Source organism: Furipterus horrens, unplaced genomic scaffold, assembly GCF_987537825.1.
Source record: "Furipterus horrens unplaced genomic scaffold, mFurHor1.1.pri manual_scaffold_5, whole genome shotgun sequence".
In the NCBI taxonomy this organism is placed as follows: Eukaryota; Metazoa; Chordata; class Mammalia; order Chiroptera; family Furipteridae; genus Furipterus; species Furipterus horrens.
In genome coordinates, this window is record NW_028327175.1 from 79,911,898 (window position 1) to 79,928,380 (window position 16,483).

Sequence of the window (16,483 nt, forward strand, 5' to 3'; positions counted from 1 at the left end):
CCACTCATATGCAGGACATGTGGGTGACTTTCAGTTTTGGGTTATTACAAATAAAGACAATAAGAACATCTGTGTACAAGTTTTATTGCCAACATAGGTTTTCGCTTCTCTGTGATAAATGTCTAGGAGTTAAACTGCTGGGTCATATGGGATATGTATGTTTAACTTACATCTTTCCATGTGCTTACTTGCTATCCTCTTTAGTGAAATGTCTATTTATATATTTTCTAACTGGATTGTTAGTTTTTACTGTTATATATTCTAGACTAATCAGATACATGGTTTGCAAATAATTCTCTCAATAATTTCCTCCTCTTAAATTTTTGCAGAGCAGAAGTTTTTCATTTTGGTAAAGTCCAATATTGACTTTTCTTTTTAGGATTGTGCCTTGGGGTGAAGGCCGAGAATTTGTTGCTGAGCCCAAGAGAACAAAAATTTTTCTATGACTTTATTTCTAACATTTTAATAGTTTTACATCTTATATCTAAGTCCACAATACATTGAGTTAATTTTTATATAAATGTGCATTTTATGTCAAAGTTTGTTTTTTGCCTTTGGGTGTCCACTTACTCCAGTATCATTTTTTGTTTGTTTGTTTTTTTCTATTACACTTGTCCTACTTATCCCCCATTGTCCAGCATCATTTGTTGAAAAGACTATCCTTCCTCCAATGAATTGCTTTTGAACATTTGTCAAAAATCAGTTGGTCATATACTATACCATCTTGATTACTCCTGCTTTACAGTAAGTCCTGAAGTCAGGTAATGTGAGTCCTTCCAACTTTTTCTAGAAAACTGACTTAGCTTATTTAATTTTACACACGGATACTTTCATTTTTCCCCATTTTGTCTCCCACTTTATTCTAGAGAAGAAAGTTCTTGCATAAGCCCTTCCTTTTCTTGTTCCAACTCCTGCAAGTGCTGTTGGTTTTGCTCCAGTCTGTTCTCCAACCACTGCAGAAGAGGCCCGCTGACTGCTGACATCTGACTGCACAGATTCTTGGTAAACACTGAGCCATTATGGATCTTGGTTACTGAATCCAGATGTGTAAGACTGTGAATCCTTCTATATGCATCTTGCTCCTCTTGGCATAAGATCCTGGGCAGCTCAATTGCTGATTCAAGGCACACTTTCCCAATGGTTACATGAGGCACAATATGGATTGGGATTTCAATTCTCTCATACTCTGAGCTCTTTTGAGCCTGAATGGATTGAAAGCAAGTGTAGAATATCCCACCAGCCTTTGTATTTTTATTCTCTATGAAACAGGAAAAAATAAGCCCCACAAAGCCTTGATCCATCATCTGGTACATGGCTTGTGTGCGAATATCAACATGTGAAGGCCAAACAGTTATGTGAGGATGGGAATGATACCAGCCCACAACTCTCATGGGGTGACCTGTTAGTTCAGCCAACCTCTCTGCCTCCATTGAGGCTGCGGATAGCTGCTCTGGAGAAATTTCGACTCGATCCTTCCTCTTATCAGAACGTTGCAAGATGATGACAGAATGAATGTGAACAATTCTGACAGTGTCAACCTTTTTAGCAACTGTGCGCATTTCAGTTCCAGCACATGTAAATTTAGAGTCATTTCTTGCGTTTTCATTCAACTCCCCTATACACAGTCCCATCACCTCCTCCTTCTCTGTGCTCAGAGCATGGTTGAGACAAACTAGGAAAGCATCCGACTCAAGATGAACTGCCTGCACCGCCATCTTGGTCCGACCCTGTTCACGTCCGTCTCGGGCCCACTCAGGCCTGACCAACCCGGAGATCCAGCCACTCTTCTATTCTTTAAATCAGGTACTGTGCTCTATTCAGCTTTATACACCCTGAAATACATAGAATAGTAGCTTATACATTAATTCTTTGAACAATTTAGGAAACCTTACTCACAAATTTAAAACTCTTCACCAAATCAGTGGTTCTTGATTCTGACTGTGTACCACACAGGGATTGTTGGACAGATTAAATGTAACATACTGTGTCTACTCAAAAGGAACATTACACTGCTATTAAAGTAACAATCAGGGTAAAGTATGTAGCAACATGAGGAAGTGTATACAGTCAAGAGAAAAAGATACAAAAATATGTGCATTATGTTTATAACTAAGCAAAGGGTACTTATCATCAAAGCCCAGAATAGAATAAACAAAACAGACACTGGAGGGCAATTTAGGATTCTAGATCCATTTTTGTTACTAACCAACTAATTGGTATAAACTTGCCATTCATTCCAAATTTACAACTGATGCATACTCAGGGTACAGTTTAAATGTCTTCAGGGGTTATAAGACAGCACCATCTAGTGTTCCCATTCAGTAGTACCAAAAATCACTACACACTAAAAAAACAAAAAACCACCAATCCTGAAAGGGGTCTGACAGCCTAACAGATTCAACTGTATAGTTTGAAAAAAAACAGATGGCTTCTGGGTCCTAACCCAGGCCACAAAATGCCCCAAGAGCTGGGCCTAGGCAATCACATATGAAAAAGAAAATAACCCCTGTGTGACATGCAGAATTGAGAACCACTAATTTAGTGGATGAATCCCCTACCATGGTAGAGCTATTAAGTCAAACAAGTTTATTTTGTTACACAGAAGTAGTTTAGATAGTAATATATCATAAAAGTCCATATTTTTTCAGTAAACAAAACTGGGTAGATGGGAAGCAGCAGCAAAACTGGGATTATGAATGTGGATGTAATATGTATATGTGTGTATATGCTGAATATATACAAGAATATGTTATTAGAGAATACAATGTGGTTAGCTGTTAACTATAAGGAAAAACAATCCCTTTGTGTGCCTGCACAAGAAAGACAATTAAGCTATAGCTAACTCCTACCTGATGATTGGGTTATATCTCACTTTAAAACTTAGTTTTACTATTTAGCTCATAATAAACACAGACTATATGTCAAGCATTGTAAAGATAATGCACTTAGATTCTTTAAAACAGTTATAAACCTACAGAATATAAAAGTTTAATGAGAGTTTTAAAAGATTTATTTTAATCAGGGGGTTACTTTTCATAAGAAAGTATATTTCTCCACTTTTAAGAGAAAATGTTAAAGATAAAATAAAAATACATTAAAAGCTATATTAAGGGGCTTCTAATAAAGAACAACTCTTAGGCTAAAATATCACCACACTATTAATGGTGCTCACGTCACTTAAATATAATTCAAAACCTGATTCTAATCCCCATTTTAAAAGCTCAGTTTTTGCACTAAGCAAACAATTCAAATGAATAATGTGACAATTTTTATGTAAAATTTGATACTTATATTTTATGATTATATGAATAATTCTTCATAGGTTTCAAGAAACACAAGATTTCGGACTTCTGGTCAAGATAGAGGTGTAGGTAAAACAGGATTCGCCTTCTTGCACAACTACAGAAAAAGTTACAACCAGATCTCAAAACAAGTAACACTCAGAACTGTCAGAAAATCGAGCTGTATGGAAGTCCAACAACCAAGGATTTATAGAAGCCACAGTCACCCAAATAAGTATGAGCAGAGATGCAGAGATGGGTGGAGAGGCGTGGAGACCCAGTGTGGCACGGAGAGGTGGCAGAATGGGGGGGGGGTCCCCACATTCATGTGTGGTGGATAAAAATCAGCAGAACACCTTGGGAGTGAAGGATCCCAGCCCCAGGCCAGACTACACAGCTCAGGGTTCCAGCTCCAGGAAGATAAATCCCTATAACTTCTAGCTGTAAAAACCCATGGGGGTTGGAGTGGTGGAAGAAACTGCCAGATTTTCAGGAGACTCTGCGTAAAAGGCCCAGGCGGATTTAGAACTTACACAGACCCACCACCTCCGGGATTTAGCACCAGGGCAACAGCTGGAAGGGCGCCAGTCACATACAGAGAGTAAGTGAGGTGACTGTAAACAGGGCAAGTGCTGAGCAAACCTCCAGAATCCAGGAAGCAGCACTGTCTTCTAAGTCCTCCCCCGATACAAAGTCATAAAGAGGTGAAACAGGTTGCCCTACCCTGGGGATTACCTAAGGCTCTGCCCCACACAATTTACACAATTTACAGGACCTTTTCTATAATAGCCCATGCTACAGAGAATCAAAGCAGCTCTACCTAATACACAGAAACAAACACAGGGAGGCTGTCAAACAGGAAACAAAAAAATATGGCCCAAATGAAAGAACAGAACAAAACCCCAGAAAAAGAACTACACAAAACAGAGAAAACTGACTAACAAACGCAGAGTTCAAAACACTGGGTGTCAGGATGCTCAAAAAACTCACTGAGTACAGCAACAGCATAAAAAAGACCAGGAAAAAAAGAAGGTTATATAAAGTGTATAAAGAAAAATATACACCAACAATGGAGGGAATGATGAAGAGGTTTAAATCAATGATTTGGAACTTAAGGAAGAAATAAGCATTCAACCAGAGCAGCAAGAAGAAAAAAGAATTAAAGGGGAAGAAAAAAAAAACCAAAAACCCGAGAATAGTATAAGGAGCCTCTGGGACATTTCCAAACATATCAACATCTGAATCACAGGGGTGTCAGAAAGAGAAGAGAAAGAGCAAGAAGTTGAAAATTTGAGAAAATAGTGAAAGAACTTCCCTAATTTGGTGACGGAAATATCGACATACAAGCTCAGGACGCACAGAGTCCCAAACAAGCTGGACTCAAAGAGGACCACACCAAGCATGAAGTATTCAAAGTGATGAAAAGCAAGGACCTATAACCAAGATTACTCTATCCAGCAAAGCTATCATTTAGAATGGAAGGGCAGATAAAGTGCTTCCCAGACAAGGTAAAGCTGAAGGAGCTCATCACCACCCAGCTATTATTATATGAAATGTTAAAAGGACTTATTTAAGAAAAAGAAGACCAAAACTATGAACATTAAAATGGAAAAAAATTCACAACCATCAACAACTGAATCTAAAAAACAAACTAAGCAAACAAGCAGAACAGGAACAAAATCATAGGTATGGAGATCATTTGGAAGGTTATCAGCTGGGAGAGGGGAGGAGGAGAATGGGGGAGAGGGTGCAGGGATTAAGAAGTGTAATTGGTCAGTACAAAATGGGGGGATGTTAAGAATAGTATAAGAAATGGAGAAGTTAAAGAACTTATATGTATGACCCAAGGACATGAATTATGGAGGATGGGGGGCAGCTGGAGGGAATGGTGGTATCAGGTAGAGGGGAACAAAGTGAAATTTTGGTACAGCTATAATAGTATAATCAATAAAATATATTAAAAAAAAAAGAAACACAAGATTTCCTAGTAAAAAGACACACCTTACACAACCTATTTCAGGATGTCAAGAGAGACAGACAAGGCAAATGCAAAATTCCATAGCTTAAAAATGTTTTTAATATCTAATTTCTAAATTCACAATTATTTTTAGAATTGGACCTAGACCAATTAAAGAAAAGGCAAGTTGAAGATGTTCTTTCATCAAGATTAGAGATTTAAGTGTTTCATCTAACAATATAGTAAACTGAGAATTTAGAATTACAATTGGACTGCAAAAATCTGGGATGTGGTCTATCAGACACATTGATACAGGGAGATCCGGACAGACTGCCAGGCAGAGGGGAGAGCCCTGAGGCAGCACCGAGAGGCTGCCCCCCCCCAAAGGGTAAACAAGCATTGCATTGCCCCAGTAACCAACATAGGGCAGCATGTGAGGAAAGATTTCCCTAACTTGGGCAGAGATGCTGGAGGGTGCCCCTGCATGGAGTATGCACAAGGCTAGAGCGTGATGAATGAAGGGAAAGTCCCTCCTATCCTCATCTGGTTCCCGAGTTACAGAGAAACCACAGGGCACAGCGGCATGTGCACCTAACGGTTAACATGGCGGCAGAACGAGGTGCCTGGCTGGGGAGTTGGACCTTCTGGAGCGCATGGAAGCTTGCACCGGGAAATTTAAATGAAGGGCGGGCAGAGACTCGTCATTCTCTTCCTCTGGGATCCATGGACACAGCCCCTGCATGACCAGGTATAGTGGCTGGCAGTGGCCCTGGGCCCCCAGCATGGGAACCTGCGGTATAGCAATGGTGGCACTGGTCCCGCACGTGCAGACTCAGAAGTGAGTGAAGCCGGAGAGCTGTCTGCTTAGACGCCTTGGGCTCCAGAAGAACTAGACAGGGAAGGAGTGGGATTTCTGGGCTTGGCTTTGGGTTCCAGTCTTTTGGGGGACAAATGAGTTTTGTCTGTGTTTTGTAGAAGAGAAGAGCCTGGAGTTGGGGATTCTCTTGTTTTCCCAAATTGCACAACATTTTAATAAAGACCTTTTCCTTCCCCACCAACCTCTGTCTTATGCCTGTGTTTGATGGTGGGCAGCCAAACCCCACTTTTGTTCTGTCACTTAACTAGGGACAGTTGGGAATACAAACCAACCACTGTGGGACCTTTGCAAAAAAATTCTTGATCACAACGCTTCTAAAAAAGGTGCTCTACAATTTTTTAAAATTGAAACATGTTCTATTTAGCCACAGGAAACTGCTTACATTTTAAGCATATTATTTTTAAAAGGCAGCAACCTAACTAAAATAGTACTAAAAAATCAAATCATTAAGCATTTCACCTTTTAATATTAAACCACCTTATCTACATTCCTAAACACTTAATTCTAACAGTTTATGAGATCTATTAAAGAACAGATTATCACTAACGAAAATAACAAAGGACTAGAAAACATAAAACTGTACTCTAATTTGCCTCTTATTATTAACTAGCTTTATTATTGTGAATAAATGATTAATATCTCTGGACCTTAATATCCTCATTTGTAAAATGATGGACTATAATCTCCCTTGCTCTATTCCAGCCCTGAAATTCTCTAGTTGTGCTCTTAATCAGGGAAAGGAGCACACAATTCCCAGCCTGATCCCTTGTGATTCCTAAATACTTGCGGAGGTTGATGAGAAGGGTCCCAATCCTCAAATGGTCTGACCACACACTGATATTAGTAGGATACCACCAGGGTCTTTACAACTCTGGAGTGAAAGACTAGGGTTAATTTTGATTAATTACTCACTTAATGTACTTAAGTGCCACACATGACAGTCTCCACTAAGGACATATATACTTCAACAGTAAAGAGGCATTAGGACTTTGAGTCAGAAGCCTGGGATTTCAGTAGTGTTCAACCACTCAGCCACTCAGCGTATGTGGACTCAGGGCAGGTCTCTTAATCATTCAGCCTCTCATTTTACCCTTTTAGGAAAGGCAGATCAGTGGAAGAACAAATTTAATTAAGTATTTGACAATGCTTTTGAAATTTATAAAATACTAAATAATGTACAGTATTATTTTTGCCATGAGCAAAATATAAATATTTACGTATACACTCAATATAACTTTAAGTTTAGTTTTTAAGTGCTTATTTTTGTTGTTTTGAAGAGAAGTTATGCTGGCTTTTTCTAACTTGAATTTTTAAATACCGAAACACATTTATTATTGTAAACATTCAAGCAATGCAGCTATAGAGTAAAATTAAAGTATCTTATTCTTCCATCCCCATCTCTGTTCCCATCTACTTCTTCCTCCACAAAGATGTATCTTTTCAGAGTTTTTCAATAGATTTATATTCACAAATTACTGAAACAAAATGCTTCTGTGTATGTTGTTACTTATCATTTAACCATGTAAAATGAACCATTTCATGTCAGTATATATACAAATCTACCTCAATTACTTTACTACTGCATAGTATTCTTTACTAGACCAGAGTTTAACTGTTTTACTTTTGGTGAACATTTATTTTGTTCTAATTTGTTATGGTAATCAATAGTGCCAAAATATTCTTCCACACATAATTTTGTGCACATGTATTAAGAGTCCAAAGGCTAGGAACAAGTGACCATAAACCTGATGACTTGTAAACAACAGAAATTTATTCTCTCATAGTTCTGGAGTCCAGAAGTAAAAAACCAAGATGTTGGCAGGGCTGCTTCTTTCTGGAACTCTGAGGGAGAATCCACTTCATGCCTCTCTCTTAGCTTCTCTGCCTCTCTTCTGTGTCTCAAATCTCCCTCTCCCTTCTCTTACAAGGACACCAGTCATTAATCTTGAGATCATTACCTTAACTGTAACTGCAAAGACCCTTACTCCAAATAATGTCATATTCAGAGGCTATGGATCAACATGTCCTTTGGTGCCATTTTTCAACCTACATGAGAATATATCAGAGTAAAAGATGCTCTTCCAAAGGTTGTAATAATTTTCACTTCCACCAAGAGAATATTAAAGTGCTCTTTCCCCACCATTTTTGCTCATTTTAAAAAACTTTTTGTTAAACTGACATGAGGTAAAAAAAATAATGTAACATCATTGCTCCTATTACATCTCCTTGATTTCTAGTAAGGTTATTCCTCTTTTCATGTGTTTGTTGACTATCTGTACTTCTTTTGTGAATTACCTTTTCATACATTTTGTCATTTTCTAAACAGTGATGCATCATTTTCTTCTCAGTCTTTAAGAATTCTTCAGTCTAGACAGACTTGTGGCAGGCTATACACACACACACAAACACACACACACAGTTAATCTTTTGTCTCTAATATATAACCACAATTTCCTCTAAAGTCTGTCACTTATCTTTCACTACAAAACATTTAAGATATTTAGTCAAATTTTTCCTTTATGGTCTCTGGGTTTTATTTAACATTTTTATTGGGTTGGCCAAAAAGTTTAGAATAAGATGGCTCTAGCAGCACTTAGTTGTCTTTAACTTCATTTGAAACAATTTTGTTAAGATTGTATTGTGACAGCTGTCATATCAGTGTGTATTAAAAAAAAACTTACCGAAATTGGTGAATTTTTGTGTAGCTGTTTTATTACTGAGGATGGAAGAAAATAAGCAACATTTTTGGCATATTATGCTTTATTATTTCAAGAGAGGTAAAATGCAACTGATATGCAAAAAAAGGTTTGTGCAGTGTATGGAGAAGTTGCTGTGACTGATCGAATGTGTCAAAAGTGGTTTGTGAAGTTTCATGCTGGAGATTTCTCAATGGACAATGCTTCATGGTCAGATAGACCAGTTGAAGTTGATGGCGATCAAATCAAGACATTAATTGAGAACAATAACCATTAGGCCATGTTATTGGTGAAAATGAAAAATGTTTTATTTTACAAAAAACAAAAATAAAAATCTAAACAGATTTTTGGCCAACCCAATATATTTTTAAGATCTTATACGCTATCACAAAGTAGGACAAATACAGATCTATGGGTCACAGAAAGTATATTCTACTCAGTTTGCAAATGCCTCATGAGTGAGAAAATATTGGGGGTGACAGAGAATGCTCTAGGCTAAATGTGGAAATACAGAAAGGAGGAACAGTAAAGTTGGAGAAGGCATGAGTGATTTAGCAATCCATCAACTGCCGATATACAACAATGCTTTAGGCACTGAGAAGGAAAAGAAATGTAAGACAAACACATTCTCTGTGCTCCAGAAGTTTATAATTAAGATGTAAGCAGAAACAATTTAAGCAATAATTAAGCAGCAATAATTTTTCAAAAAATTAGCAATGGGCTTCAAATCAATGGAGCTGATGGAGATGACAGTACAACATAAAAGAGACATCTAATTGGTCTCAAAAAAGATGGTGAGTACTAACCTTAATTATAAAAAATTTAAAAGCTTTCATGAAAGTATAATAAACATCAGAAGAGCACACCTATGATAATTAAACAGCTCAATGAACTTCCACGAAGTACTGTAAACTCATCTGTAAAACCAGCACTCTGCTCAAGAAACAGTATAGGACAGCACCAAGAAGTCCCCTCCTACTTTCTTCTGGCCACTCCTCAAAAGCTGAGATTAGTTTTGCCTATTTTTGTACTTTATATAGAGTATGTACATCTTTCTTTCAAAATATGTTTGTGACATTCATTCAAATTTTGCATGCAGTTACCAATTTTTATTTCCTGCTACTGCACAGTATTCCATTATGTAAATAACCTAATACATAATTTATGAATTACACCAATGATGATGAGTTTGAATAGTTCCTACTTCTGTGCTCCTGTGAAAAGTACTGCAGTGAACATTCTAGCACCTTGTAGTATTTTTGGGTATATAGTATCTTTTCACTATGTAGTAGGTGGAAGAACTGCTGGGTCGTTGAATGTACATTATGTTCAGCTTTAGTAAATACTGCCAAATGGTAGTTATAAATAGTGATTATAAAGTTCCTTCAGCATTGTATGAGAGTTTCAGTTTGTGCTACATTTTCATCAACACTTGGTTTTTTTCCCACCTTTTTCATTTTAGCCCTTCTAGTGAGTATGTAGCAAACACCATAATTATGGATAATGTGAAAGTTCAGAGTCAGCAAATCTCTCACAACAAAGATCCAAATACGATAAAAGAAAGCAGCCATTAAAAAGAATATGGGTATTAAAGTGTTGTAAAAACCTCATTTCACTAATAAAATGGTAGGGGAAAGTAAACACATACTAAAGAACAGACAAAAACACAGCTCAATCACAGAGCCAGCAAACAGTCCCTAAAAGTGGAGAAAAAATATAAGAAAAGACAAAAGTAGGAAGCATGGTGAAAAAGTAGTCAATGTTATAAATGTAACTTGAGTTCTCTCACTAAAATATCACAGTCCATACTCTTCTATAGAAACAAGGCTACTTTATTTCAGGGGGATGAATAGCAATAAAAATTTTCTAAATAGAATACAACATATATTTTAGCAAAAATGTACAGAATAGCTTTTCTATATAACACAGTGAATAATTTGAACAGTGCATACAGTTTTAGTATAAAAACAAAAGTCAGAATCTATAATACTACCTTTACATCTATCTAATATCCAACTTAAAAAAAAAAAAATCCCAGGCTTCCACTTAAGATAGTAAAAAAAAAACAAAAATCCTGGTACAAAGGGAAAATACAAATTACTTCCTCTTGCAGGTTTCTGGAACCATGACCTCATGTCAGTCAACCCTAAGCTCCTAGAGAATGAGGATCATATCTTATAATTTATCAAAGCTTTTCTTCACACATTTAGCAGAGTACTCTTAGCAGAACATTCAACAAATCCTACTCACGAACATGTTAGAATCTGTAAATACGGAGCAATTTACCACATATGCTGCTTCATGTAGCTGGTGAAAAGTGATACAGATATTTATGTATAAGTTCTGACAGACCTAGTTCAAGATGCTCATTTTTAACAAGAATTCATCCACAGGCACAGATTTTAAAAGTCATATAAAAACATAAAACACTAGGAACTTCAATAAAATAAAGTAGAAAGCCACAAACTATGTCCAACAACACCTAGATCAAACCTTTCTTTCTTTCTTTCTTTTCTTTCTTTCTTTCTTTCTAAATAGAGCTTTAGCTTATTTTCACAAAGTTCATCTAGGTGAGATTTATACATTACTCCAACCAATAAACAAAACTATTAATTTATAAATGCTGACTCTTAAAAGACAAATATGTGGTGAACTCTGATAAAAATTGTGTGATTTCCTAGGAGCTTATTAATTTGATATTTTCTAGATTAGAATTTCTAACATCCATAAGTTAAGTCAACATTAGGTATTTTACACTTAATAGAGCAAAAAATGGAGTTTATAAAACGTGTGTATTCAGTTGCTCAGGTAAATTTATTTAATTGATAAAAATCTGTAAAGTTTTAAGAAGTATAAAAATGACTGGAGTGTAAGAGCTCTAAGAAATCTAATTAAAGAAATACTAATGAAACATTAAAAGGAAGATGATCAGGAGATTGAAAAGAAAGTTTTTGATGACAAAGAGGCTTATAATGAAGAGAGAGAGAGAAAGAAAGAAAGAAAGAGAGAGAGAGAAAGAAAGAAAGAAAGAAACAAAGAAACAAAGAAACAAAGAAAGAAAGAAAGAAAGAAAGAAAAGAAAAGAAAGAAAAAGAAAGAAGGAAAAAAGAGCAAATGCTACAAAACTAATCAAACATAAATCAACAGGCAGTCATCAATGTGGAAGTGCACAACACTTGATGGTGTTACAATAGTGACTGTTAATCCTGGACAACTCTAAATTGTTCTCCCCAAAGATTAAAGATTAGACTTAAGTGTAATATTTGAACAGAATGGGAGTGTTGCATTAAAAGAAAAACACAGATGAATAAAATATATTGTTTATGAATAAATGCAAAGATATGCTAATCCAACACACGTAACGCCAGGTATTACTATTCACACTAAAAATAAAATGCCAAAAACTCACTCACTGTCTTCTGTGGGAAGGACCTGCAGGGAGTAAATCCACTCTATTATATCCTCTTTGTTCACCACATCTAAGGAATCCAACATATCCAGCCCAGAGAGCGCAAAAAATGCAATTGTCAACCTAAAAGAAAAAGAATGTAAGGTTCCATCTTTACTAGCAAACCACTGAAGACTTTCTGATACAGAATAATAATAAACTCATTCCAATTTTACAATAATTTAAACAAAACTCCCATTTTGCAAAAGTCTAAAACAAATATATTCTTATAATTTAGTGATAAAAATCAAACCTTTGTTTCAATTTTTTACAAAGGGATATTATGAGGTTAAGAAACGAATCCTACTCATCTGAATTTACTGAAGCCTGTATATCAGTAGCCTGAAGTTAAACGCAGATTTAAAAAATAGAATTTCCCGCACTTGTTCTGTACAAATAAAGTCAAAAGCCTGAAAAAAATACATAAAAATCTCAACTTTCAGTAACTTGCCAAAATATGCTTATTGCTGCTACTTAATTCTTAAGGAATGCTAGAATAAATCCATTTTCATTCAAATTTGTTAACAAATAATGTGACCTCTTATAAAAAACTTATAATGAATTTTAGAAAGGAACACTTTAAAATACACAAATGCATTTCAACTCAGTTCTCCCAAAGAGGATCATTCTTTAATGGAATGAAAAACTGTAAGACAACAGTTATTCCTCCCTCCAAGATTGTGCACTAAATCAGAAATCTAAACATTATGCTTTCACATAAAAACTAGTAGTACTTTAGTGATTGCTTTTCACATAAAGAGCTTATATGTATATAATTCCTTTCATGTTGAGAGCCATTCCACAGTGTTGTTTGGTTGAACATGGTTATCCCATTTCCATATTCTAATAATTTTTATGACTAATATGAATAAATTAATACTTCAAATTGGTCTAAAATCTTATAGCAGAGCCACTTGAGGCATTCTATAACTTTTTAATGGAGATTTTAAAATAGGATTAAGGCTTAATGCCCCTAAGGCGGCGGTACCCAACCTTTTTGGCATCAGGGACGGGTTTCAGGGGAGAGGAGCTCAGGTGAGCTTTGCTCATTCTCCAGCTGCAAAAGGGGCAGAGACAGGAGGCGGGTCTCAGATGAGGGGGTTAGGGACATCTGCCCTAAGGTATCCATTGTATCTGACATATTTTCTTCCCTGTACCTCTTGAATGGTATTACCAACTTAAGGAGAATTGAGAAGATAGTCACTTTTTTTTTTAAGGTTGTAATTCTCTCTCTTGATCCCTGGAATTTCGGGCGTGGGCCTCTGAGAGAAATAATATGGGATGTTATGGTGGCTCTGATGACTGCTACTTGGGATAGGTTGCTGTGAAACCTGCCCTGGTGCAGGCAGATAGAGAGGTAATCTTGTCATACATGTACCTACAATCAGGCCATGAGGTTATTTCAATTTTATTATTTCTTTGGAGACCATCTGTTCTCTTCCTTTCTTCTTTCCCCTGAGTATGTAGTCTAAAAAACCGAAGCAAGCCAAGTCTTCCTGCCTCTTCTGTTCTGAGCAATACATAGAAAAAGTGTGGTATCTCATGGATAAAAAAGTAACATTTTTTTGTTCCTACATCAAGTTGCTTCACCAGTGGATCATAAATGATGTCTCCAAAAGATCTCAAAATGTTCAGGCTTAAGAACAAATTATTGGGAGTGGGTGTGGAAGCATAAAAAGAAACAAAGTTTATATAGAATTAAAAAAAATTTTTTTTTAAGGAAAAACAGTCTGGGCATTGGAAAAAAGAATGTAGCTACACTGATATGATTTTCCTATGCTACTAAGTGAATAGTATACTGTCAGGCTAGAGCAGGTGAGTGACCATTTGGGAGTATACTCAAATACTGATTTATGTGAGTTAACTAGATACCCGACTAAACAAGAAGCTACCTTAAAAAACAGGAACGAAGATGCTCAATAAAACTTATTAACAGTAGAACTGAAGAGCCTTAAAGGACACATTAGAAATAATCATTAACTTAAAATACATAGTACATAGAGGCCTCAATCAATACTTTAGAATGGCTGATAAATGACTGAATGAATTCTAGAATTTTAAGCCTTATTCTTCATATATAGTATTTTTAAATGGCTGACTCATCTGGTAAATATTTTTAAGTATGGTGTTGTTTTTTTGGAGTTATTTAACATGCAAAATAATTTTTCAACAAAAAAAACATTTACTGAACATCTACTACAGACTAGATTTTGTGACAAAAATGAATAAAACAAGCCTTCTAATCTTAAGCAGGTTAAGTTATTGGGGCGGGGGACACCAAGTAGCTATATGATTAAGTACTATTATAGTTATCTTCTTCCTTTCTAAAAGTGCTCCTTTCACCTCTTTTTCTCTAGACCTGATGGCAGTTTTAATCCTTTAGTGCTGGGATTCTTCCTTTTACCTTCATTCCTCCTTTCTACCCCTGCTTCCATTGCACCAGGACCTACTGCAACAGCTTCCTAATTGGTCTCATGGTTGGGTCTTGCCCCACTTAATATAACAACCAATCTCAAATCAAATGTTTACTTTGAAATGTATAACTAACCAGGAAGATCCAGTGACTGGCCACTTCCCATCACTTACATGATGATAATTCAAGTTTCTTGACTTGGCAGACCACAAAGCCCTCTGTGATCTGGCCTACGGCGGCTACCTCTCCAGACTAACTTCCTACCACACCTGCCTTACATTTTGAACCATTACAGTTTTCCCTCACTTATCTCGGGTGCTACGTTGTAGATGCCCCCACAATAGGTGAAATTCCGCGAAGTAGGAACCTTACATTTATTTCAGTATTTATATATATTTTGAGGCTTTATAAACCCTTCCCACACACTTATAAACCATTCCCAGTCCTTTATTAACCTTTCCCACTCCCTTATTAACCTTTTCCGCACTTCTAGAAACACTACTTATGTTCTTAAACATATTCTACACTCTTAAACCTACGTAACTTTAACAACATATGTATACAGTACCGCAAAATCCCGCAATAATAGTGAAAAATCCGCGATAAATAAATATAATATTTTTAAAAATCCCGCGACAGTGAGGCCGCGATAATGAGGCCACGATAAGTGAACAGCAATATAGAGGGACTACTGTATTAGGGAACTGTTTGAAGTTTCTCTGCTCAACACTCACTTATCTGCCCTTTGTTGTCTTTATTTGTCTATCTGCCTACAAAAACACTGAACATTCTTTAATAGTTAGCCCCAGGGTTACTTCTTCTAAGATGTCTTCTCTAAGCCCGTCTTTCTTCTGGTTGAGCTATCTTTCTGGCTGAGCTATGTAGGAGCTTCCAGAAATCCCATGTATACAATTACTGTGCAAACAGATTCAAACAGTGGTCAGGGTATCTGCAGCATCGGTAGCATCACTAGGGAGCTTGTTAGAATTGCAGTTATCTCAGAACCCACCCAGACCTATGCAATCAGAACCTACATTTTTGAAAGATTCCAGGCGATCCATATGCACATTAGAGTAGGGCAGCACCGTTTTAACGTTTATATGTATATTTGTTTTTCCTATCAGACAAACAATCTCAGTCTTTAGGGTACATCAGAACCACCTGGGATGCTTGCAATAATGCAGAGTCCCATGTCCACACAATGTCCAATGCAGATCTGGGGGCAAGCAGGTACATGCATTGTTGTAAGCACTCAATATCACTGATTAAGGACCTGAGTATCATCATCAACATACTTTGAGGGATACATTGCTAGACTGTGATATTCTTTAGAGAAGTGAGGGAATGAAAAGACAATAGTTTCAGGATGGCTGGCAGCCAGTTGCAACACAGGATACACGGGAATATGTAATAGAAACAGAAAGATTGTATAGATTGTGAATGTCTTATAAAATAAAAACTATCTAAAACCCTTCTCACAGAACAGTGGAATCTGTAAAAATAATGTAATAGAAAATGGTCAATATTTTGCTCCTCCACTGAAAAAAAAAGCCTGCTCTAATTCCTGTTAACTAAATACAAATGGGAACAATAACACATAACCAAAGAAATCTTCTTTAAACCACCCATAAGAAACCTGTTAATCAACAAAGTTCGCAAACCAAGTTGTAATATTCACCTGAGTTAACCAGTAACTGCCACTCTTCAAAGCTAATAAAGAAAAACCTCAGGTGAAACAATAAACAATATACATTTGAATTTTCATAATGCCACCGTTATTAGAAAAGTAAAAATTACTCCTATTTGTCAAG

The 16,483-nt window shown here is 36.4% G+C and overlaps 1 protein-coding gene and 1 pseudogene across 3 annotated transcripts in view; both read right to left on the bottom strand.

The window, feature by feature from the left end:
• Nucleotides 1-16,483, bottom strand: part of PGGT1B (protein geranylgeranyltransferase type I subunit beta) — a 48,897-nt gene that overhangs the window by 28,864 nt on the left and 3,550 nt on the right. Inside the window, exon 2 of the mRNA XM_090276596.1 lies at nucleotides 12,225-12,343. Coding sequence (XP_090132722.1) covers nucleotides 12,225-12,343 — 119 coding nt within the window. The remainder of the gene's footprint in view (nucleotides 1-12,224; nucleotides 12,344-16,483) is intronic.
• Nucleotides 540-12,289, bottom strand: LOC150008839 (lys-63-specific deubiquitinase BRCC36 pseudogene; annotated as a pseudogene). 2 transcript variants are annotated; one of them, XR_016511142.1, is made up of 2 exons: nucleotides 12,225-12,289; nucleotides 540-1,832 (listed from the first exon to the last, which is right to left on the bottom strand). The product of XR_016511142.1 is annotated as a lys-63-specific deubiquitinase BRCC36 pseudogene, transcript variant X1 (transcript). The 2 variants fall into 2 exon arrangements; XR_016511143.1 differs by having other exon boundaries at nucleotides 12,221-12,285.